General features: G+C 44.5%; 1 protein-coding gene across 2 annotated transcripts in view; it reads right to left on the bottom strand.

The window, feature by feature from the left end:
- Positions 1–227: 227 nt before the first annotated feature.
- YIPF4 (Yip1 domain family member 4) overlaps positions 228–26,186 on the bottom strand; it is a 298,953-nt gene continuing 272,994 nt past the window's right edge. For both annotated transcript variants that reach the window (XM_033935791.1, XM_033935792.1), the window contains one exon: positions 228–1,815. In XM_033935791.1, the coding sequence (XP_033791682.1) occupies positions 1,678–1,815 (138 nt within the window). In that variant the 3' untranslated portion in view covers positions 228–1,677. The remainder of the gene's footprint in view (positions 1,816–26,186) is intronic.

The raw sequence follows: 26,186 nt of genomic DNA, 5'->3' as shown, positions 1-26,186 counted from the left end.
AGGGTGAATAACCTGTCTTTATCTACTAAGTCTATTCCCTTCATTATCTTGAATGTTTCGATCATGTCCACTGTCACCTCTTTTCAAGGGTGAAGAGGCCCAGTTTCTCTAATCTTTCACTGTACGGCAACTCCTCCAGCCCCTTAATCATTTTAGTTGCTCTTCCCTTTCGAGTAGTACTGTGTCCTCCTTCATGTATGGCGACCAGTGCTGGATGCAGTATTCCAGGTGGGGGCATACCATGGCCCGCTACAGCGGTATGATAACTTTCTCCAATCTGTTCTTGATCCCCTTCTTAATCATTCCTAGTATTCTGTTCGCCCTTTTCGCCGCCGCACATTGTGCGGAAGGCTTCAACTCATAGCTAAGGCTCTTTGGGATGGGCACTCAAGGACCCTCTCCCAAGGAGGCAGGAGAGGAAACAGGTTGTAACTAGAGACAGCTGCGTTCAACAAAATAAGTGACATTTTGGACTCACAACTTTTGGTTCTCATTAGCCGCTAATGCAGCCCTTAGGAGGGAGAAATATGGCCCATATCAAGTAGTTAGTGTTGTTATGCTTTTAACACTGATGTGGTGAATAAACTGAATATGGTCTTTTCTCAACTGATCTGCTGTTTTGGATCTTATGGATTGTCTGCTTGTTTTCTTGGATCCTCCAGAACTAGGGAAAGGGGAGGGGGACTAGGACAACAGGTTTAACATCCCTATAGCTAATTGAAGCACAACTGCCTGTTTAAGCCTTCCATTAGGCCTCATTGAAAAAAAAATAAGGAACTATCAGCCCATAACCCAGGCCACAGTGGATCTACTTACCTACCTCTGCTGGAAGCTGAGAAATATTGGCTGAGGCAGGTTGCACGTGTCATCACAAGCATTCTCAGTCTCCACCTGCTGGCAAGAGACTGCCAGAGCCTGGAGGAGCAATGGACTACTCTTCTGATAAAATCAAAACTATGTTTAGATCTTGAAATGGAAAATATTCTTTTAGATTTGTAAACATGTGTTGCTGCATTCTGTTTCCTCATTTGCACTTTTCATGGTCATCCACTCCTATCTATGCAAGTGGCAAATAAGTCTGGCATGGCTACTTAAAAAAAAAATGGTACCAGTGGTGCAGGAACATGGTCACATGACCCATACTTAAAATGGGTAGCACACAGTTCAGATTCAGTGCCCTATGATCTTTTAATGCCAGATGTTTTTGTATGTTTATTATGTACTTTATTTTCATCAATCACTCCTCTATAGCAAGCTAAAATTCTTATACTGCCAAGCTAACTTGTGCATTATATGACCAAGGAAGGATAGTACAAAATTTCAGAGGTATGGGACAACATCTGTTTATACTTAAAAGCTCAGTATAGTTCATGGCTTTCAGAATTCATTAACCTGGACTGGATGCCGCTGAAGGTTTGCCACATCCCCATACTACAAACACAAATATCATATACTTTTCTTTTAAAATATGAAGAATCTTAGAGAGTCTATACCTCTGTAATAGCTAAAACAGTCCATTAATTTATCTATACATATATGGGTAGACATCATAGAATCTGCCAGATCCAGGAGACCATAAAAACACTGGTAATTGTTGTATTCAGCCTTCTTCATATCACACAGTTCTAGCCCACAGATGAGTGGGAAAGAATCAATTCCAGGCATTATTCTGATGGATCAGACACCAGTATACAAAGACAAAAAATATATATATAACAAAAAGATGGGATAAATTAGGAGAGGCTTCTTTGTCTTGAATTCTTCTCCAACTAGCAGTGATGCAGCACTGTACGCAGCCCAAAAAACTCCAAACAGCTATAAAAAGAGAAAAAAAAGCAAAAGTAATTATTACATAATACACATGTGCCAAACATAAGGCCTGCCAGGCCTTTTTATGTGGCCCACGGCAATGCTTCCGAACTTCCCCTTCTCAGAGCCCAGCATGTTCTCCCTCCCACACCGGTCCGACGTCGCTGTCAAGCCAGCCGGCTTCAGCAGTGATTCGGCAGTGTTGTTTGTGGCTCTCCCTCCTGCCTTCCATCTGCCGCGGTGCTCCCGGGCGGAAACAGAAAGTTGCGCGTCATTGGAGACATACCGTGGCAGGTGAAAAGCAGGAGGAGGAGCCAAGTACAACACTCCCGAATTGCTGAGGCTGGCAGATTCCTCGTCTTGGCAGTGACATCGGACTGACGCCAGGCTGTGAGGAGAGAGGGACTGGCGCTGGAGGGAAAGGCAAGCTGAGCTGTGAGGAGGGATCAGCGCTGGAGGGCAAGGCAAGCTGGGCTGTGAAGAGAAAGGGATCTGCACTGGAGGGAAAGACAAGCTGGGCTGTGAGGAGAGTGAGATGAAGGGAGAGAGGTTGGACTTCGGGTAGTGTGGAGGAAGAGGGAAAAAGATACTTGAAGGGAGAACCACTGGGAAGAGAAAGGAAAAAATGGTGGACCTGGGGGGAGGGAGGCAGGCAGGCAGACGGGAAGAGATGGGATGGGGCAGTTGGGAAGAGAAAAGGAGAGAAGTTGGATCTGATGGGAGGGAGAAATGTTAGGCCTGGGGGTTAAGCAGGGTAAACTGACTCAAGCACGCTCTAAAGCAACAGTCCCATCTGGGGTGCCACTTGAGCAGCTAGCCTTGCTCTTAGGTGTGTAAAGTGTACAGAAATAATGACAAATAATGCAAAATATATTCAAAAAGATTACTGGGTTTATTAATTTCCATAACAATTATCAAAAGATTATTTGCGTCATTGGGGGTCTTTACAGATGCCAAAATCTGGCATTTCTAGCAAAGAATCCCAACCTATACTTCGTTGTTCACCAATATATCTCTTCCATTCCTTTACTAAAATCTGGTCAAAATGATTTGCTTCCATACAAGGCTTGCTTCTATACCTTCATATGGGCGTGTCACAAAAGCATTCCTAAAAATTACATTCTTATACTAAGCTTACATGATTTACAAAAAAGAAATACAAAACAAATATTGGAATATAGTCACAAAAGATAATACACATACACAGCTTTATATCCCTTCTGTTACAATCAGCCTGCTGATAAGTTTGTGTCCTTTGTTAAACTGAAGCAGGAGAAATCTACTCCCCCCCCATCAGAATTTCACAGAGTAGAAAAAGTTGCTTAAGGTCAAAAAAGGTCACATTACCAAATATGGTCTTCTCAGGATTTCTTCAGATTTAAAATATATAAAATATGTTTTTCAAAACCAATTCTCATGTTTAATATACATTCACACACATAATCACTCATGGGATCCCATCACACACACCCAACACGGTATATTACATTCATAAGATATATATAACTATCTGTATTCAAAAATGTGAAACCCTATATCTTCCACAAGCCAGACTGAGAGGTCTGGTATTAATTAGAGCCATGAGGCTCAAGGTGGGAAACTCAGAGAGAACAAAGAGAGATAGAAAACAAGATGGAGTCATTAATCCCTCTAGAAGTATGTTACGCATTACCTGATTCCCTCAATGGTCTAGCTTAATAGGAAAATACATAAAGAGAATATTATGCTTTTCCTTAATATTAATCTGTAGTGTGTTTTTCTGGCCTTGGCTATATCCATATTCAGATTTTCATGCACCCACTTTTCCATACATTTCTATTGGGCGTGGCCTTAACTAACACATATGCTTGTATCTAACTAGTTACCCAGAACCATACGAAAAGCAGGCGTTACATGTAGAAAAAAATTCACAAAATTACTGCACTATGTCCTGCACACTATCCATTCCATTAACACACCATAGTGCCCCCTACAGCCGAGCGAGTGCCATTCCTCAGGGTGGAAGGGAGAGAGAGATTCAGCATCTCATTTTTTTCCTTCCATCTCATTGTTCATAAGAACATAAGAATCGCCTCTGCTGAGACAGACCACAGGTCCATCATGCCCAGCAGTATGCTCCCGCGGCGGCCCCCCAGGTCAATGACCTTTAAGTGATCTAATGCTCCAAGCATTTTGTACTGTATAGTAACCCTTTAATTGTTCCCTGCAATCCCCTTTTCATTCAGGAACTCGTCCAATCCCATTTTGAAACCCAAAATCGTACTCTGCTCTACCACCTCTTCTGGAAGCGAATTCCAGGTGTCCATCACCCTCTGAGTGAAGAAGAACTTCCTAGCATTTGTTCTGAATCTGTCTCCCTTCAATTTTTTTGAGTGCCCTCTAGTTTTTGTTGTCCCCGCCAGTCTGAAGAATCTGTCCCTCTCTACCTTCTCTCTACCCGTCATAATCTTGTAAGTTTCTATCATATCCCCTCTAAGTCTCCGCTTTTCCAGGGAAAAGAGCCCCAGCTTCTCCAGTCTCTCAGCATAAGGAAGGTTCTCCATGTTCTTTATCATTTTTGTTGCTCTTCTCTGGACCCTCTCGAGTGTCGCCATATCCTTTTTAAGGTACGGTGACCAGTATTGAACGCAGTACTCCAGATGCGGTCGCACCATTGCCCTATACAGCGGGAGGATAACTTCCTTGGTTCTGGTAGTGATACCTTTTTTGATAATGCCCAACATTCTGTTCGCCTTTTTTGAGGCCGCTGCGCATTGTGCCGCTGGTTTCATTGTTCTATCCACCAAAACCCCTAAGTCCTTTTCTAGGTTGCCTTCCCCCAATATCATCCCCCCCATTGTGTAATTGTACATCGGGTTTCCTTTCCCTAGGTGCATGACTTTACATTTCTCTACATTGAAGCTCATCTGCCATTTATTTGCCCACTCACTCAGTTTGTTCAGGTCCCTTTGGAGTTCTTTACATTCCTCAACAGATTTAACAATACCGGAAAGTTTTGTGTCATCCGCAAATTTTATAACTTCGCACTTCGTCCCTGTTTCCAGGTCATTAATAAATATATTGAACAGCAGTGGTCCCAGCACTGACTCTTGTGGGACGCCACTTGTGACTCTTGTGGGACGCCACTTGTGACTCCTTTCCATTCAGAATAGTGTCCCTTTACTCCTACCCTCTGTTTCCCAAATCATCCAAGTATGTAGCAGAGCCTTGTGATATTGAAGGCATGGAAAAGGACTTCCATTCCTCCTAGTTATATTCCAATTGGTCACTGACACTAGGACTTCTGAGGCAGAGAGGCCTGCTTGAGAGGTGAATCCCCCATGTAGATCAGCCAAATTCACAGGCAGCACAGTGCTTCCCGGGCCTGTTAAGTAGACTTTCCACAGGAGACTGACAAAATTTGAGAATTCTTGACTAGAGGCCCGCAGGACCCCTGACTAGGGAAGTAGCACCTCCTCTATGCGCTTGCATTTCACCCCTCATTGCGTGCAGTCTCTAGACAGGATCTCTTCCCCAAAGACCAGGCTTTTTAGGGTGCTAGCGGCCTGGAGGACTCAAAAGAGGACGAGCCCAAAGTTCTTGCCCCTTTCTCCCACACCCCATGGAACATGGCCACTTCTCATCCTGCTAATCCGCACAAAAATGACATGGATTAGGATTAGATTGCCCTGGGGAATCCGTTATAGATGATCCCTAGAGAAAACGAGAGCTTATGAGACAGAATAAAGGCATGAAAAATTTTTTGTTAGAAATCCAAGATGGCCACCACCAGAAAAATAGCAACATAAACAGCCCATGGAAGCTTATCTGAAAAACAAAAAAATGTAAAAAAAAAAAAAAAAAAAGGGATTTTGGAGGTGGGGGGGGGGGAGGGGTAACCTAACACCAGAAACTCTTGAATCTGGCTTTTTCAGAACCAACACTCCTCCCCCTCTGATTTTCCCTATACGGAATAATGGGAGTACTCACTGTGACTTCTGGTGTAAGAACATAAGAATTTCCGCTGCTGGTCCATCGTGTCCAGCAGTCCGCTCATCTGGTGGCCCTCTGGTCAAAGACCAGCGCACTGAGACTAGCCCTACCTGTGTACGTTCCGGTTCAGTAGGAACTTGTCTAACTTTGTCTTGAATCCCTGGAGGGTGTTTTCCCCTATGACAGACTACGGAAGAGCGTTTCAGTTTTCTACTACTCTCTGGGTGAAGAAGAACTTCCTTACGTCTGTCTGTCAGCTTGCAGCCGCCTGCCTGCAGGGAAATGATTTCTGCCTCAGAAAGTGGCAGGAATAAGTCCACCACTGGAGATTTTCTGGCTGCCACAACCACAGACTCCCACCCCTGAAAATCCATGTGACCCATTGGGAGGAGAAACTTTGCAGCTGGCTCCCTGATACCCTGAAGGGTTTTATGCAGGAGCCCCAGCTTGCGTTCAAGCCTTTGATAAATCAACAGGCGAGCAAGCTCCCAGGGGAATGGACCCTAAGTGAAGGGGCACAAAGCAGGCTGGCTCCATAGGTACTCAGTGCAAGACTGGTCTGTGAGTAGTAGTCTGCCTACACGGGGCTGTGTCCTTTCTTTTTCTTTATGGGCGTGGCCACTCTACCAGATTGACTGAGCCACCATCCAGTACTGGCATGGATTTTATTTTTTGTAAATTTGTATTAAATTTTTGAAAAATACAAAAGCCATCAAAAGGATACATATCCACAGATAACAACAAATAACTCTAACCAAATGCAGTCTCAAAAACAGCAATATATAAGAAAAAGAAATAAGAGGAAAGGAGAGAGGAGAAGCTAGAAAGAAGTAGCCGTATATCAAGTAGCATGAATGAGGTTGTTCTGTACATAATGATCTAAATAAATCCATGGTGATCAACAGTGAGAAGTAGAAGGGAGGCTGTCTCCTTTGCTTTTACTTTTGGCGGTTTGTTCATAGCTTTTATAGAGGCAAATGGAATTCCACCAAAAAAGTGTAGTTCCATTTATTCCGCAAACAACTAAAAACCTGGCTCTTCTCTAACATGTAATTTCTTTTCCCTTACTTTTCCACTCAATTTATAAACTTATGTAAACCTTTTCCTACCCTTTCTCATTTTAAGTTCTTGTAAACCGTGCCGAGCTCTACTTCCGTGGGGATGATGCGGTATATAAACTTAAGGTTTAGTTTAGTTTAGTTCAGAAATTGAGCGTCTTTCCAATTTTTTAGAACATGGAGGATGCCAATTGCTTTCAGAAAGTCAATCAGTTTGGGTGGGCAGTCCAAATCCGCAAAGTAAGGTGTTTTGAGCGCAGAATAATCACATCAAAGGAAATATCTGCAAAACATTTGGCAATATCTCTAATGGTTTTCCATATTTGAATCCAGAATTGTTTTATCTGAGTACAATGAAAGTGCATATGAGCTAAGGTACCTTCATCCAAATTGCAGTGCCAGCAAGTGGCGTTGGATCTCAGTTTCGCAATCCAGATGTGGAACGGGGTCCAGTTGGCATGGCACATAAGGAAATATAGAGATTGAGAAATCCGTGCAGACAGTGACGGACAATTAATTTTAGACCAGAATCTGTCCCAATCAATATCTTAGTCATTTTCAGATAGTTCTCTCATCCACTGTTGTGTAGAATCAATTGCCAGTTTGTAATGAGTATCCCTCAGGATGCGATAAATAATGGAGACAGCCTTCCCTTGAGTAATGGTTAAATCACACCATTTTTTAATAGTTGAAAGAGAATCAATAGAAGAAAAGTTGAGACCAATATTATCAATAACCGTTGTTAAAGTTATCCACTAAGAATGATAACATTTAATACTTAGAAAAAGAAGCACTTAATACATCAAAGGGTTTTAAGGAGTCATCAATGTATAACTGTTGTACATGCCAAAGCCCAGACTTTTGCCATTTTTTCCATACAAAGGGCTTGCTCTTATGTTTAATAGCTGGATTACCCCAAATGGACATTTAGGGCAGGTTATAGATAGATATCAGCTGATTTAGTCAGAAAACGGAGTGCCTGATGTTGCACTTAACAGCGCAAATTTTTTAAGTGTTCTGGGGATATACATGGTAATGATGGATTGTAACGGAACAGGAGAACAAATAAATCTCTCTACATCCAGCCAAGTAGGTTGATCAGATGAAATATGACTTTGCCACCAATATGATCCATATTTAACTAGAGAGGCCAAATGATAGAAATAAAAATGAGGTAGGTTCACTCCCCCATTTCCCTTAGCAGCTCTCAATTTGGAGTGTGAAATTCTCAGTTTCTTATTATTCCAGATAAAATCTGAAAGTTTTTTTTTCCCGAGCCAGAGGTAGACAGAGGCATTACAGAGGGAGGGCAACATAGATAGTATGTAGCTAACTTGGGGGGATAAGGTCATTTTGACTGATGAAACTCTACCCCGTGAGAACCTATGGCAGCCATTCGGAAAGCAGCGCGGGGCCGAGCAGGAGAGCGTAAAGCTTGCTCCTGACGTCCGCGCTGCTGATCTCTGCGCCGCAGGCTGGGAAAAATGTGAAGGATACATGCTGGACCACCAGGTTAAAAAGGGGGGAACAAATGTGTGGGGGGTGCATTTTAAAAAAAGGTGGTGTGGTGGCAGCGGGCAGGGGGGGTGTTTAAAAAAAAAAAAAAAAAAAAAAAAAAAAAGGTAGTGTGGTGGTGGCAGCAGCGGGTGGTGGTGCGGTGGGGTAACAAAATTTGTACCTTCGCTTTATAAGACGCACCGAGATTTCCACCCACTTTTGGGTGGGAAAAAATTGCGTCTTATGGAGCAAAAAATATGGTATGTTTTATGAAGCCCACCTGGTCTTTATGTATTAGGAAGTTTATTACATTGTTTAATTGTGTAGATAAAATTTTTGCCATAATTTCATAATCTAAGTTGAGTAGTAAGATTGGTCTATAATTTTTAATTAAAGTGGGGTCTTTATCGGGTTTAGGAAAAACGATGATGATAGCTTCGGCAAAATTATATTGTTTTTCTGGGCAGTGATGAATATAATGTCAAAAGATGGGGGGCCATTTGTGAACTTAAAATCTTGAAAAACTCATTAGTGATTCCATCGGGACCTTTATTATTTGCTAATGAAGATATGGCAGACAATATTTCTGAGATTGAAATCGGGGATTCTATGTCCAGTTTAAGATGGCCATGAAGTTGAGGATGAGAAATATGATCCAAAGAGGTGTCAATATCAGTATCCGATGAATGGGATTCAGAGCGGTATAATGTAGAGTAAAATTGTTCAAAGTGGGATAAGATTAAGTTTTGATCTGTCACAGGTTTACCTGTATCAGTTTGAATAGAGGAAACATTTAATTTTTTCCGTTTAGTTTTAAGATATTTTGCAAGGTGTTTTCCCATAATATTTTCTCCTATATAATGACCTGAGGCATGAACAAATAGATCTTGTCTAGCTTTATGGGAAAGAAGAAAGTTGCATTCATATTTAAGTCTTAGAATTTGATAATAGGTATCCGAGTGTTGAGAGTTGTCATCCATATGCTATTTCTCTAATTGTTTAATAGATTGTGTAAGAGCCTTCTCTTTTTGTAGGGATAATTTGTTTTTCCAAGCTGAAAGTTTAATCAGTTTCCCTCACAAAGTAGCCTTGTAAGTTTCCTACACAATTGAAGGAGCCACCTCTTGATATTTTGAGTTTAGTAGAAAAAAATTGGAAGTAAAATCCTTAATTTTAGTAACAATATCTTCATCTGTAAGTAAATGATTACCGTATTTTCACGCAAATAACACGCACCCGTATAAAACGCGCACACGTGTATAGCGCGCAGAAATCACGATGATAAGCACAAAAACTTTGGTATAACGCGCTCACGATTATACCGCGCATGCTGCCCGACACTCCGTTCACCCCCCTGACTTCCGTGCACTGCCCCGCCTCTCCGTGCGCTGTCCCGACTCTCCGTTCACCCCCCCTGACTTCCGTGCACTGCCCCGCCTCTCCGTTCACCCCCCCCTGACTTCCGTGCACTGCCCTGACTTTCCGTGCGCTGTCCCGACTCTCCGTTCACCCCCCCTGACTTCCGTGCACTGCCCCGCCTCTCCGTGCGCTGTCCCGACTCTCCGTTCACCCCCCCTGACTTCCGTGCACTGCCCCGCCTCTCCGTGCGCTGTCCCGACTCTCCGTTCACCCCCCCTGACTTCCGTGCACTGCCCCGCCTCTCCGTGCGCTGTCCCGACTCTCCGTTCACCCCCCCTGACTTCCGTGCACTGCCCTGACTTTCCGTGCGCTGTCCCGACTCTCCGTTCACCCCCCCTGACTTCCGTGCACTGCCCCGCCTCTCCGTGCGCTGTCCCGACTCTCCGTTCACCCCCCCCTGACTTCCATGCACTGCCCTGACTTTCCGTGCGCTGCCCCGACTCTCCGTTCCCCCCCCCTGACTTCCGTGCACTGCCCCGCCTCTCCGTGCGCTGTCCCGACTCTCCGTTCACCCCCCCCCGACGTCCGATTCATCCCCCCCCCCGGCAGGACCATTCGCACCCCCACCCCGAAGGACCGCCGACTCCCCGACAATATCGGGCCAGGAGGGAGCCCAAACCCTCCTGGCCACGGCGACCCCCTACCCCCACCCCGCACTACATTACGGGCAGGAGGGATCCCAGGCCCTCCTGCCCTCGACGCAAACCCCCCTCCCCCCCAACGACCGCCCCCCCAAGAACCTCCGACCGCCCCCCCAGCCGACCCGCGACCCCCCTGGCGACCCCCACGACGCCCCCACCCCCCTTCCCCGTACCTTTGGTAGTTGGGCCAGAAGGGAGCCCAAACCCTCCTGGCCACGGCGACCCCCTAACCCCACCCCGCACTACATTACGGGCAGGAGGGATCCCAGGCCCTCCTGCCCTCGACGCAAACCCCCCTCCCCCCCAACGACCGCCCCCCCCAAGAACCTCCGACCGCCCCCCCAGCCGACCCGCGACCCCCCTGGCGGCCCCCCCACCCCCCTTCCCCGTACCTTTGGAAGTTGGCCGGACAGACGGGAGCCAAACCCGCCTGTCCGGCAGGCAGCCAACGAAGGAATGAGGCCGGATTGGCCCATCCGTCCTAAAGCTCCGCCTACTGGTGGGGCCTAAGGCGCGTGGGCCAATCAGAATAGGCCCTGGAGCCTTAGGTCCCACCTGGGGGCGCGGCCTGAGGCACATGGGCCCAACCCGACCATGTGCCTCAGGCCGCGCCCCCAGGTGGGACCTAAGGCTCCAGGGCCTATTCTGATTGGCCCACGCGCCTTAGGCCCCACCAGTAGGCGGAGCTTTAGGACGGATGGGCCAATCCGGCCTCATTCCTTCGTTGGCTGCCTGCCGGACAGGCGGGTTTGGCTCCCGTCTGTCCGGCCAACTTCCAAAGGTACGGGGAAGGGGGGTGGGGGGGTCGTGGGGGTCGGCCAGGGGGGTCGCGGGTCGGCTGGGGGGGCGGTCGGAGGTTCTTGGGGGGGGGACGGTCGTTGGGGGGGAGGGGGGTTTGCGTCGAGGGCAGGAGGGCCTGGGATCCCTCCTGCCCGTAATGTAGTGCGGGGTGGGGTTAGGGGGTCGCCGTGGCCAGGAGGGTTTGGGCTCCCTTCTGGCCCGATATTGTCGGGAAGTCGGCGGTCCTTCGGGGTGGGGGTGCGAGTGGTCCTGCCGGGGGGGGGGGATGTATCGGACGTCGGGGAGTCGGCCGGGCAAGAGGGCTTGGGCTCCCTCTTGCTCCGATCGTGGATGCGGGTGCGGGTGGGAGCGCGTGCGAGTGGTCGTTCGGGGTGGGGGTGCGAGTGGTCCTGCTGGGGGGGTGAATCGGGCGTCGGGCGGGGTGGGAACTATGTTTTAAAACTTTCGTATACCGCGCTCACGCATATAACGCGCGAGGGGTATGCGCGGTAGGTAAAAACGCGTATAACGCGCGCGTTATATGCGTGAAAATACGGTACTTAATCTCCAGGAAAAGGACTTTTTTGAATTTGGTTCTACCCTGAGGTGTAGGGAAATGGAGGAGTGATCCATGAGTGTAATAGGATGAATGATAACATTTGTCAGAGCCTGGGCCAGAGTGGAAGACAAAAGAAAAAAGTCTATTCTTGAATATGTAGTGTGGGGTGATGAAAAATGAGTGAAATCCTTACCCTTTAGGTTTAAAAGTCTCCATGAATCTATTAAGGAGAAATTATCCATGAGATTATGGACTTCAACATGTGATTTGGAGGGTTTGCATGTGGAGGATCTATCTAGAATAAGATTAAGTATGTGATTAAAATCACCTCCAGCAATTATGGAATGATTTGCATAATTAAGCAAAACAGTTTGAAGTTCCCTGAAAAATTCTGGATGGTCATGAACCAGCCCATAGACACTGAGTAATACAAATTCAGTCAAGTGCAACACATGAGCCAGACACCACCTGCCCTCTGAATCTGTTGTATGTGAAAGAATAGAAATTGGTAAAGTATTTTTGAAAAAAATAGAGACTCCATTTTTTTTCCTGATGGTGGCTGGAGAAAAAATGTGATTGAGTATCCCGGAATGGATAGCTTAAGAGCTGCAGCAAAGGGAAGATGGGTCTCCTGAATATAGATAACATCTGGGTTTTTGGATTTAAGATAATTAGCAATCTCAGTTTGCTTAATTGGGTGATTTAAATCATTTACATTAAAAGAGATAATGTGTAAATCAGCCATCTGAAATAAAGAGCAATATATTAATAGAAGATAAAAACCTCATTCTCTCCAAAGTCGATACATAATAATAATAATAATAACTTTATTCTTCTATACCGCCACAATCTGGCGACTTCTAGGCGGTTTACAGTCAAGAGAGCTGGACATTCAGCGAATTACAATATGCAGATAGAGGAAATACAGAGAGCAGAGACTTTAAGAAAGCAAGAATATAGAAATACAATTTGCTGAGCAAGAGTATAAGATATACAGTTTGGTAAGTAATGTCCGAGAGGACCTGTTTGGAATAGGCCGCACATTTCAGAAAATACAGCGAAAAATTCCGATATGATAAAGATAACAGTTTATATGTATCACAGTACCGTGAAATTCCATGCGGGCTTAGGAGGGGAGAGAGGAAAAGGGTAGGAGGTCAGGGGGACCGTTATTGAGGGGAGAGAGGGTCAATTGTTTAGGTATTTCAGGAACAGGTATGTTTTTAGGCGCTTCCTAAATTCCCCATAGGTAGTGGGCGAAAGCAGTTGATCTAGGTCTTTACCCCACAAGGCTGCCTGGTGAGAGAGGTGTTCGTGGTGTTTTTTCAGTTTGCAACCTCTAACTGGGGGGGGAAATGAATTTTGAATGTGTGTTTCTCTTGCGTTTGTTGTTGGAAAATGAGAAAAGGTCCGTTATGTACTTGGGGGCAAGTCCATATAGTACTTTGAAGCAGAGGCAGGCAAATTTAAACCTTACTCGTGCTTCCGTTGGCAGCCAGGGCAACTGCCAGTAATAAGGTATCACGTGATCGAATTTCTTCAGCCCGAAGAAAAGTCTGACCGCAGCATTTTGCATTATTTGAAGACGTCTCATATTCTTTTGGGAGATTTCTAAATAGGCGATGTTGCAGTAGTCAAGTTGACTCAGCACGAGGGATTGCACTAGGATTCTGAATGCTGACGTATCGAAGTATGATTTAATGGATCTGAGTTTCCAGAGAGTAAGAAAATCCTTTCTGAATAGGGAGTCCATCTGGTCCTTCATAGTTAGGCATTGATCTAGAGTAACACCTAATATCTTCATGGTGGGCTGGATAGGTGTAGTTAGGTTTATTGATACATAGTGGGGTTTTATTGTCAAGCGGGTGAAGAGAGGCAACAAAGAATTTTGTTTTTTCTGGGTTAAGTTTGAGCTTGAAATCTGTCATCCATTGTTCCATCTCATTTATGGCATCGGATGCCTTGGGAATGGTTTCCGAGATAGAGTTAGCGAATGGGATGATGATCGTAAAATCATCTGCGTAGCTGAATAATTTTATCCCCAGTTGGGTTAATCTCATACCTAATGAGGACATGTAGACATTGAAAAGCAATGGGGAAAGCAGTGACCCTTGTGGCACTCTGGATGAGTTGCTCAAGGTATCAAGAGTAATCGTTGTTGAAGCGTACCTGATAGGATGTAAGGAAGCCACAAAACCAGTTCAGTACCTCATCCCTGATACCAATAGCATCTAGGCATTGCAACATTTTCCCATGGTCTACCAGATTGAATGCAGAGCTCATGTCGAATTGCATGATCAGGGCATTGAGGCCCTTGCTAAATAATGGGCGCAAATAGTCTAAGATAGCAGCGATTACTGTCTCCATACTGAATAGGGGTCTAAAACCGGATTGAGTTTCATGCAGGAGAGAGAACTGATTAAGATATTCCATCAATTGGGTGTGAACTAATCCCTCCATGATTTTTACAATGAATGGGATAGATGCTATAGGTCTGTAGTTGGTTATTAGCGCTGAAGATTCTTTTCTATTTTTTGGGATAGGAGTTATTATTATGTGACCGTTGTTATTGAGGAAAGTCCCATTTTTTTAGGTTGTGGGCTAAGTAGTGTAGCAATGATATTTTAAAATCTAATGGTGCCGCTTTCATAATCTCCGGAGGGCATATATCTAGAACGCAATGAGATTTAGAGTATTTGTTGTAAAGTTTGGTGTAGTGATTCCATTCTAAATCTTGAAAGGAACTCCAGATCATGTCTGTTGGTATTTCATTGTCATGTGTTAGCTATTTGGTAATTGCTAGGGATGATTGTTACATCGTTATTTCTTACACAGTTATTTCTTAGGTTTTTAATTTTGGAATCAAAATATAGGGCTAAGTCTTTCGCAGAGGGTAACTTAGTGTTGTGCACAGGTGTGGTATGGCGGATGGTGTCAAATAGATTTGTGATTATGTTGAACAACTCTTTAGTATTGATTCCTTGTGAACCATTGCAGGATAGGTTGATTTTGGTAGAGTAGAACGCTTTGCGTTTGTCTTTTATCAGTTGTTTGTAGGTTTTTATGTAGGCTCTCCATTTGTTGCGGTCTGCCAATTCTCCTGTTTTATTCCAAATTCTTTCTAGTCGCCAAGCTAGTTGTTTCGTTTTTAGTAGTTCGGTGTCGAACCATTTGTTGTATTTGCTTGCATTGCTTTTGCTTTTATGTATGGGGCAATTTTGTCTAGAATGGATGTGCTGGTTGTCATCCAGTGGTCCCAGAAATCTACTCCTTCCTCTATTACTGTCTGCAGTTCATACTGTGACCAGTATTCTTCTGGATTCATATAACCTCTTGTTTGATGTTCTTTTTTATCATCGGACGTGTTTTAGATTTTTGGTGCGACCAGATCAGCTTAAAATAATAAGTGAAATGGTCGGACCAGATGTTGTGACACCAGGTGCCTTCAGGTAGAGAGATGACTGGGTCAAGGATTTCCTTTGTGGACATGGCAACCAGATCTAAATGATGGCCTTTTTCGTGAGTTTATGTGGGTACAGGGATGTTGTAGTTGAGTAGAGATAGAAAGTTTTTAAGCTATAGACCAGTGAGTCTGACCTCGGTTCCGGGGAAAATGGCGGAAGCACTGATAAAAGAAAACATCGATGAACATTTTGAAAAAAACGAACTTCTGATATCCAGCCAACATGGTTTCTGCAGGGGAAGATCGTGCCTGACTAACTTATTGCACTTCTTCGAGGGAATTAACAAACAGATGGACAGAGGAGACCCCATAGACATCATATACCTAGATTTCCAGAAAGCCTTTGACAAGGTGCCTCATGAACGTCTACTCCGGAAACTGAAGAACCATGGGGTGGACGGAGACGTGCATAGATGGATCAGAAACTGGTTAGAGGGAAGGAAACGAGGGTAGGAGTGAAGGGCCATTACTCGGACTGGAGGAAGGTCACGAGTGGTGTTCCGCAGGGCTCGGTGCTCGGGCCGCTGCTTTTTAATATATTCATAAATGATCTAGAAACAGGAACGAAGTGTGAGATAATAAAATTTGCGGACGACACCAAACTATTTAATGCAGCTCGGACGAAGGAGGAATGCGAAGAATTGCAAAGGGACTTGGACAAACTAGGGGATTGGGCTGAGAGATGGCAGATGAAGTTCAATGTTGAGAAGTGCAAAGTATTGCATGTGGGAAACAGAAACCCGAGGCACAATTATACGATGGGAGGGATGTTATTGACTGAGAGTACCCAGGAAAGGGACTTAGGGGTAATGGTGGACATGACAATGAAGCCGACGGCACAGTGTGCAGCGGCTGCTAAGAGAGCGAATAGAATGCTAGGTATAATCAAGAAGGGTATTACAACCAGAACGAAAGAAGTTATCCTGCCGCTGTACCGGGCAATGGTGCGTCCGCAACTTGAGTACTGCGTCCAGTATTGGTCGCCGTACCTTAAGAAGGATATGGCGTTACTCGAGAGAGTTCAGAGGAGAGCGACACGACTGATTAAGGGGATGGAAAATCTTTCATACGCTGAGAGATTGGAGAACCTGGGTCTCTTTTCCCTGGAGAAGAGGAGACTTAGAGGGGATATGATAGAGACTTACAAGATTATGAAAGGCATAGAGAGAGTAGAGAGGGACAGATTCTTCAAACTTTCAGAAAACAAAAAAACAAGAGGGCATTCGGAAAAGTTGAAAGGGGACAGATTCAAAACGAATGCTAGGAAGTTCTTCTTTACCCAACGTGTGGTCGACACCTGGAACGCGCTTCCAGAGGACGTTATAGGGCAGGGAACAATATCGGGGTTTAAGAAAGGATTGGACAATTTCCTGCTGGAAAAGGGGATAGAAGGGTATAGATAGAGGATTCTGTAAGGGAAGGTCATGCTTAACGAACCTTCTGTACTTCTTTGAGGGAATAAGCAGTCGGGTGGACAATGGGGAACCTCTAGACATCATTTACCTTGATTTTCAAAAGGCTTTCGACAAGGTGCCACATGAAAGGCTGCTTAGGAAGCTGTGGAACCACGGGGTGGGAGGGGATGTGCACAGATGGATCGAGCACTGGTTGTCGGGTAGACTGCAGAGGGTCGGAGTAAAGGGACAATACTCTGACTGGCGGGGAGTCATGAGCGGTGTGCCACAGGGATCGGTGCTGGGGCCGTTACTCTTCAACATATTTATCAATGACCTGGAAAAGGAGGCAAAGTGCGAGGTTATAAAATTTGCAGACGATACCAAACTGTGCGGCAGAGTTAGGTCCAGGGAGGAGTGTGAGGACCTGCAAAGGGACCTGGACAAGCTGGAAGACTGGGCAAACAAATGGCAAATGAGCTTTAACGTGGAAAAATGCAAGGTCATGCATATAGGGAAAAAGAACCCGTTGTTCAACTACAAATTGGGGGGGGCAATGTTGGGAGACAGCAGTCTTGAGAGAGACTTGGGTGTGCTGGTGGATGTATCACTGAAGCCATCTGCACAGTGCGCAGCAGCCTCGAAAAAAGCCAACAGAATGCTGGGCATCATAAAGAGGGGCATAACAACCAGGACGCGGGAAGTCATCATGCCATTGTATCGAGCGATGGTGCGTCCACATCTGGAATACTGTGTTCAATATTGGTCGCCGTACCTCAAGAAGGACATGGCGGTACTAGAGAGAGTCCAAAGGAGAGCAACGAAGCTGGTAAGAGGGCTGGAACACTGCCCATACGCCGAGAGGTTGGATAGGCTGGGGCTCTTCTCTCTGGAAAAAAGGAGGCTCAGGGGAGATATGATAGAGACCTTCAAGATCATGAGGGGCATAGAGAGGGTGGATAGGGACAGATTCTTCAGGCTGAAGGGGTCAACAGGCACGAGGGGGCATTCGGAGAAACTGAAGGGAGATAGGTTCAGAACAAATGCAAGGAAGTTTTTTTTCACCCAAAGGGTCGTGGACACTTGGAATGCGCTACCGGAGGAAGTGATCAGGCAGAGTACGGTACAAGGATTCAAACAGGGATTGGACGGATTCCTGAGGGATAGGGGGATCGTGGGATACTGAGAGAGGTGCTGAGATGTAACACAGGTATAGAAAGCTAACCAGGGGTCGCGGCTTGCTCTGGTCGTGCATGTGCAAGACCGGAGGGTTAGGACTTCGATGGGAAGATAGAACTCAATGGGAAACCAAGGTGGCAAGGGGGCCCCTTCTGGTGACTCAGACAGGCCGTGACCTGTTCGGGCCGCCGCGGGAGCGGACTGCCGGGCAGGATGGACCTATGGTCTGACCCGGCGGAGGCACTGCTTATGTTCTTATGTTCTTATGTACACAGGTCCTGGACCTGCTGGGCCGCCGCGTGAGCAGACTGCTGGGCGCGATGGACCTCAGGTCTGACCCAGCAGAGGCATTGCTTATGTTCTTATGTTCTTGTGTCTGTGTTGTTCTCTTCGTCTAGGTGTATGTTTATGTCCCCTGCGATGATGTTGTAGTTACAGCCAATAGAATTGTGCAGGACAAATTCGCAGAAGTCTTCTTTGGCTTTGGGCCAGCTTTTAGGCGGGACATAGAATAGTATGCAGGATAAGGATTCTTCTAGTTGGGTGTTATTGATTTTACAGGCTAGGATTTCTAGGTGGTCGGTCATTTTGGAATCCAGAAGTTCAAACTCGAATCCTTCTTCAAGGATAATTGCTAATCCTCCTCCTTTTTTGCCTGTGCGGTTTAACGTAAGGATTTTGAAACTGTCTGGTAGAAGATCAGTTATTATTGGATCATCTTCAGACAGTAACCAAGTTTCAGTTAGAAAGAGGCAAGCTATTTGCTTGCTGATGATCCAGTCATTAATAAGGAATGCCTTATTTCTAACAGATCTGGTATTAAGATATGCACATGGCATAGAAGTGGATGCGGCAATTTCTGTTGAGGTAGTGGTTTTGATGGTTTTTATTTCCCTTGTTCTTTTTTTAAGGGTACGGTGGTGTCTTTTTATTATTTGAGATAACATTAATATGGTTTATTGTGTCTTCTTGTGGGTTAGTGATGTGGATGAAAGATAGATCTGGGTGGTGGATAGATTGTAATTGTGGGTAGAAAGATTTAACGTCTTTGATGCTACCGCTTATCAGGTAGATCAATAGGATCAGTAGGAGATTCATGATTGTAGGGTAAATTATTATTCCAGATGCAGGGTTTTTTGGGTTTTTTTTTTTTTTAAATGACCCAGAAGGAGATAGTTCTCAAGAAGTCCTAGCTAGATGACCCAGGTGGGTGTAGTTCTTAAGAGGTCCAGGTACAAGCAACTAATAATTGCCCATGCATCTAATAGTTATATCTACGACATAAGAATTTCCGTTGCTGGGTCAGACCAGTGGTCCATCATTCGGTAGCTCTAAATGAGCCCAGCCTCACCTGCATACTTTCCAGTTGAGTAGGAACTTGTCCAATTTTGTCTTGAATCCCTGGAGGGTATTTTCCCCTACGACAGACTACAGAAGAGCGTTCCAGTTTTCTACCACTCTCTGGGTGAAGAAGAACTTCCTTACGTTCGTACGGAATTTATCCCCTTTCAACTTTAGAGTGCCCTCTCATTCTCTCTTCCTTGGAGACGGTGAACAACCTGTTTTTATCAATTAAGTCTATTCCCTTCAGTATCTTCAATGTTTCGATCATGTCCCCTCTCAATCTCCTCTTTTTGAGGGACAAGAGGCCCAATTTCTCTAATCTCTCGCTGAATGGCAACTCCTCCAGCCCCTTAACCATTTCAGTCGCTCTTTTCTGGACCCTTTCGAGTAGTACCGTGTCCAGCTGATAGGCAGAACAATGAACTATAACGACATCAGCCGGTAGAGAGAAAAACAAAGGATGGCAGCACACATAAGAACATAAGCAGTGCCTCTGCTGAATCAGACCATAGGTCCATCGTGCCCAGCACCGCTCACGTAGCGGCCCATCAGGTCCAGGACCTGTATAGTGATCCTTTATCTATACCTCTCTATCCCCTTTTCCTTCAGGAAGTTATCTAATCCCTTCTTGAACCTCAAAACCATACTCTGTCCTATTACACCCTCTGGAAGCGCATTCCAGGTGTCCACCACCCTTTGGGTGAAGAAGAACTTCCTAGCATTGGTTCTGAATCTGAATCTGTCCCCTCTTAATTTTTCTGAACGCCCTCTCGTTTTTGTAGTTTTCGAAAATTTGAAGAGTCTGTCCCTCTCCACTTTCTCTATGCCCTTCATGATCTTGTAAGTCTCTATCATGTCCCCTCTAAGTCTCCGCTTCTCTAGGGAAAAGAGCCGCAGTTTCTCAAATTTTTCAGCATATGAAAGGTTTTCCATACTTTTTATCAATCGTGTCGCTCTTTTCTGAACCCTCTCGAGTATCGCCATATCCTTCTTTAGGTACGGCTACCAATATTGGACGCAGTACTCCAGATTGGGGCGCACCATCATCCAATACAACAGCAGGATAACTTCTTTCGTTCTGGTTGTAATATATTCTTGATAGTACCAAGCATTCTATTTGCCTTTTTAGCGGCCGCTGTGTACTGTGCTGACGGCTTCATTGTCTTGTCCACTATTACCCCCAAGTCCTTTTCTTGGGTACTTTCACCCATTACCAGCCCTCCCATCGTATAGCTGTACTTTGGGTTTCTATTTCCTACATGCAAGACTTTACATTTCTCTACATTAAACTTCATCTGCCATCTCGTCGCCCACTCTCCCAGCTTGTTTAGGTCCCTTTGTAAATCTTCGCAGTCCTCTTTAGTCCTAACTCCACTAGTTTGGTGTCATCTGCGAATTTTATTACTTCGCACTTCGTCCCTGTTTCTAGATCATTTATAAATACATTGAACAGCAGCGGTCCGCATATTGACCCCTGCAGAACACCACTCGTGATCATCCTCCAGTAATGGTCCTTCACTCCCACCCTTTGCTTTCTACCCGCCAACCAATTTTTGATCCATCTATGTACGTCTCCTTCCACCTCACGGTTCTTCAGTTTCTGTAGTAGGCGTTCATGGGGTACCTTGTCAAAGGCTTTTTGGAAATCTAAGTATACAATGTCTATGGGGTCCCCTTTGTCCATCCATTTGTTTATTCCTTCGAAGAAGTGCAATAAGTTCATTAGGCATGATCTTCCCTTGCAGAAGCCATGTTGGCTTGTTTTCATCAGTTTATTCCTTTCTAGATGCTCATCGATGTTGTCTTTTATCAGCACTTCCGCCATCTTCCCCAGCACCGAAGTCAAACTCACTGGTCTGTAGTTCCCTGGGTCACCTCTCGATCCTTTTTTAAAGATGGGCGTAACATTAGCTATCTTACAATCCTCCGGGATCATGCCTGTTTACAAATCTGCTGCAGTAGTTCCGCTATTTCCTCCTTTAGTTCTTTCAATATCCTGGGGTAGATTCTGTCCAGGCCCAGAGATTTGTCAGTTTTTAATCTATCTGCTTGCGTATATCCTCAAGGCTTACCTCCATGGATGTTAATTTTTCTGCTTGATCTCCTTTGAAGATTTTTTTTCACGTTCCGGCACGATGGATGTGGTCTCTTTTTTAAATACTGACGAAAATAACATGTTTAGTCTATCCGCCACTTCTGTTTCCTCCTTCATCACTCCTTTCCTATCTCCGTCATCCAGCGGTCCCACCTCCTCCCTTGCCGGCTGCCTCCCCCTAACATATCTGAAGAATGGCTTAAAATTTCATGCTTCCCTGGCTAGTCTCTCTTCATATTCTCTTTTTGCTCTTCTCACCACAAGGTGACATTCTTTTTGATGCTTCCTGTGCTCTTTCCAGTTCACCCCAGTTTTGTTCTTTTTCCATTTCCGGAATGAATGTTTCTTTTCTCCTATCGCTTTCTTCACTTCTTTAGTTATCCACGCCGGGTCTTTTGTTTGGCTCTTTTTGCATCCTTTTCTAAATCTGGGGATATACCGATTTTGCGCCTCGATCACCGTGTCCCTGAATAAAGACCAGGCTTGCTCTACAGTCTGCGATTTCTTTGAGCTGTTCCTAAATTTCTTCCTTGCCATTACTCTCATCGCTTCGTAATTTCCTTTCTTGAAGTTAAAAGTTGTTGCTGTGGTTCTCTTTCCCTTCGGTATTCCTATTTCAACTTGATCATATTGTGATTGCTGTTTCCCAATGGTCCCACTACTTCCACTTCCTTTGCTGGTCCTTTTAGCCCATTAAGGATTAGATACAGAGTTGCATTTCCTCTCGTCGGTTCTCTGACAAGCTGTTCCATGAAGCAGTCCTGTATAGCCTACAGGAATCCAGTCTCCCTAGCGCATTTTGAGTTTCCAAGACTCCAGTCTATCCCGGGATAGTTGAAGTTTCCCATAACAATCGTGTTACTGCTTTTGCATTCTCGCTTCATCTCAGCTTTCATTTCTTCATCATTTGCTTTGGTTTGCCCAGGTGGACGATAATACAGGCCCATCCTTATCTCGGACTCTTTCCTTCCCGGTATTTTAACCCATAGTGATTCCAATTTGCTGGTCGTCGCTGCAGTATCCACTCTAGTCGAGTGTATATTATCCTTTATGTATAGGGCTATTCCTCCTCCTTTCTGACCTGACCTGTCCTCGCGATAGAGTTTGTACCCCGGCAGTACTATGTCCCATTTGTTTTCTTCATTCCACCATGTTTCAAAGACCCCAATGATGGCTAGGTTCTCTTTTTTGGCCATGACTTCTAATTCCCCCATTTTATTCCTTAGGCTCCTTGTGTTGGTATACATGCAATTTAAGTCCTGGTATTTTTTGTCTTCATTTTCTTTTCCTGTGCTACGGTCTTCTTATCATCCTCTTCTTGATCTGTCAACTCTTGTTTTTTGCCCATTATGTCTTCCCAGCATTTTTCTCACTCAGTATCCTCTCGGGATACCTTCTTCCGAATCGTCAACACTTGGTCGACTGTCAGCTTTCCCCTTCTTCTTAGTTTAAAGCCTGTTCTATTCCTGACGCTGTTTGCTAGAAGTCTAGTTCCTGCCGCACTCAGGTGCAGTCCGTCTCTCCTGAAGAGCTTGCTCTTGCCCCAAAACGTCCAGTTCCTCACAAAGTGGAACCCCCTCTTCCTCATACCATCTCCTCATCCATGCATTTATTGACTGTAGTTCCATCTGCCTCTGCACATCTGCCCTCGGTACTGATAGGATCTATGAAAACGCTATCTTCTGAGTCCTCCTTCTAGGATCTTTTCAATTTTGTCGACGATGTCTTTTGCTCTCCCTTCTGGGAGGAAGGTCACTAGTCAGTCCTCTCTTCCTCCTGCTATGTGGCTATCTACTTGCCTTAGGATTGAGTCTCCCACTAAGATCGCACTTTCCCTTCAGTTTTCGCTCTGGTCACAGGTCTAGGTCCTCGGTGTGCTTCACTGCTTCTTCTTCTAGGCATTGGCAAGACCTTGCCTCCCCTTCCTGCGGGATTCCTCTGTGGGTTTCTTCCTTGGCGTCATCTTCCTCTTGTTCTCCATTCCGTGTTGGTGTATCTTCATCTTTCCTCTGATGTTCGTGTTCTTCCACCCTCCTCCTATAGGCCTCCTCAATGAACTCCTTGAGCTCTCTGACTTCTTCCTCAATGTGTCTCTCTCTCTCATGAAGACTTCCGCTGTCCTGATTGGGTCTTCTGCGATGTAAAGTCCTTCCAGTTCCTGTATCCTGTCCTTCAGTTGCCTAACTTCCTTCTTCAAGCTTTTCAGCTCCTGGCACCGACCGCATACATATTACTGCCTACCCTAGGGGAGGTAATCATACATATGACAGACTGTGCAGAACACTGGAAAGCTCATCTTCTGGATTCCCTCTGCTTCCATTGCTGTGCGCCTTTTCTATTATTGCACTGGTACCTTTTTTGCTTGTGTGTGACTGTGTTTTCTTTTGTGCCTGCTGCTTGCTATTTTCCTATTCCCTAGTTATATGTTTTTCCCTGTTTGCACAGCATGCTCACCTTGAAAAAAGAGCACGCTGAGTGCACAAAGTACACAATTTGTGGGTGTACCTGTAAGCACAGTAGAGAAACGCTACCTCCTAGAACAAACCATAATTGCCATTATCATGCCTTTGCAAAAAACTAGGCAACTAAGAAAAGCATTAAATTATGACAAGCCAAAGAAAGAGAAACAGTAAATTAGGGTCACTGCATTTTAACTGATTCAAGAAAATTTCTGAGTTCCATCGGATCAACGTACGTTGAGGTGCGATTGTTGTAAGTAACTTTCATTCTGGCAGGGTACATTAATCTGAATTTTACTCCCATATCCTTCAAATCTTGTCTCAAAGATAGAATTTCCTTGCATTTAATAGCTGTCGTCTTCACCAGATCCAGGACTATATAGATTTGTTTCCCCTGGAACAGCAGTTGAGAATAATAATAATAATAACAACAATAACAGTTTATATACCGCAGTACCGTGAAGTTCAATGTGGTTTACAAAAGAATAAAAGAAGGTACAAATTGATTGAACTTAAAAGAGGTTAAAGAAATTGGTTAATAGGTCAAGAGAACCGTTATTGAGGAGAAAGAGATGTACAGGTCAGCTGTCTAGATACTTCAAGAACAGATATGTTTTTAGGAGCTTCCTGAATTCCTCATAATTGTTCTAGATCTTTACCCCATAATACTGCCTGATGTGAAAGAAGGTGTTCATGGTGTTTTTTCAGTTTACATCCTCTAACTGGGGGGGAAATGAAGTTCGAGTGTGAGCTTCTCTTGTGTCTGTTGGTTGAGAAGGAGAAAAGGTCAGTTATGTATTTAGGGGCTAGTCCTTTAAAGCAAAGGCAAGCAAACTTAAACTACACGTGCTTCCATCGGTAGCCAGTGCAACTGCCGGTAGTAAGGTGTCATGTGATCAAATTTCTTTAGCCCAAAGATTAGTCTGACCACTGCATTTTGCATTAATTGTAAACATCGCATATTCTTTTGGGAAATTGCTAAATAGGCAATGTTACAGTAGTCAAGTTGACTTAGTACGAGGGATTGCACTAGGATTCTGAATGCTGATGTGTCGAAATATGATTTGATGGATCAAAGTTTCCAGCGAGTGAAAAAACCCTTTCTGATTAAGGAGTCCACCTGGTCTTTCATGGTTCGGCATTGATCCAGAGTTACACCCAGTATATTCATGGTAGACTGAATAGGGTAACTAAGTTTATTGATGCATAGTGGGGTTTTGGTGTCAAGCGAGTGTGGCGAAGCAACAAAAAATTTCGTTTTTTCTGAATTAAGTTTGAGCTTTAAGTCAGTCATCCATTGCTCCATCAAATTTATAGCTTCTGATGCTTTGGGAATAGTTTCCACAGGACGCCTGAAAACAACACTAGAAACAGTAGAAAAATGGATGACAAATCATAAGTTGAAGCTGAACCCAGACAAAACTAAATTCCTAATGCTAGAGAAGGACAAAAAACCATCCCTAACAAAACTGGAAGTAAACTCAATCAAGTACCCAATACAAAGCTCCCTCAAAATCCTGGGTATACATCTAGACAGATGCTGCACAATGCAAACACAAATTCATAAAATCACCCAAAAAGCATTCTTCACAATGCGAAATCTAAGAAAAATCAGAAAATTTTTTAATAAAGACCAATTCCGGATCATTGTCCAATCTCTTGTGCTGAGCATTGTAGACTACTGCAACAGCCTTTACTTACCTTGCCCTATCAACACAATAAAAAAACTGCAGACCATCCAGAACACAGCCCTCAGACTCATATACTCACTCAGCAAACATGACCACATTACTAATGCATACTTAGAATCTCACTGGCTACCAATAAGAGCAAGAATACAATTCAAACTCTACTGTCTCATTTTCAAAGTAACCTACGGCACGGCACCTAGTTACCTAAACAACCGCTTTCACTACTACCTCTCACCCAGAAGAAGGAGAACGCAGAACATCTTCACCTTCCCACCTCTCAACGGAACTCGTCGTAAGAAACTTTACGACAACCTTCTAGGAACACAGGCAGCTAAAATCGACTCTGACATCTTAGAATTACTGATCAAAACAACAGACATAAAAGATTTCCGTAAAGAAATAAAAACACTATTGTTCAAAAAATATCTCCCATCACTCTAACCTCCTCCCAACGAGTTCCCAATCAACACCTTCAGAAATACCCACCTATAGTATCTCCTTGTCTGTGATTTAGAATGTACTGTAACTCTTCTACACTACACCTGATTTAACTTGATTCAATCGATATATATTATCTCCTGTGATATGTATTATCTTCTGTGACATGTATTATCCTCTGTGTTATGTACCATTCTGTTAAATTGTTGTATCATAATTCTTTACTGTTCCTGTAATCTACTCTTATCCTGTAATGTAATTCTACTGGAATTGCCCAGACATCTTCTATATTGTAATCCGCCTAGAACCGCAAGGCACAGGCGGAATAGAAATCCCTAATGTAATGTAATGTAATGTAATCGTGAAGTCATCTGCATAACTGAATAAT

The sequence above is a fragment of the Geotrypetes seraphini genome, chromosome 3, assembly GCF_902459505.1.
Source record: "Geotrypetes seraphini chromosome 3, aGeoSer1.1, whole genome shotgun sequence".
NCBI classification, from domain to species: domain Eukaryota; kingdom Metazoa; phylum Chordata; class Amphibia; order Gymnophiona; family Dermophiidae; genus Geotrypetes; species Geotrypetes seraphini.
Note: the sequence above shows the minus strand (reverse complement) of the source record. Positions and strands in the feature narration are given on the sequence as shown.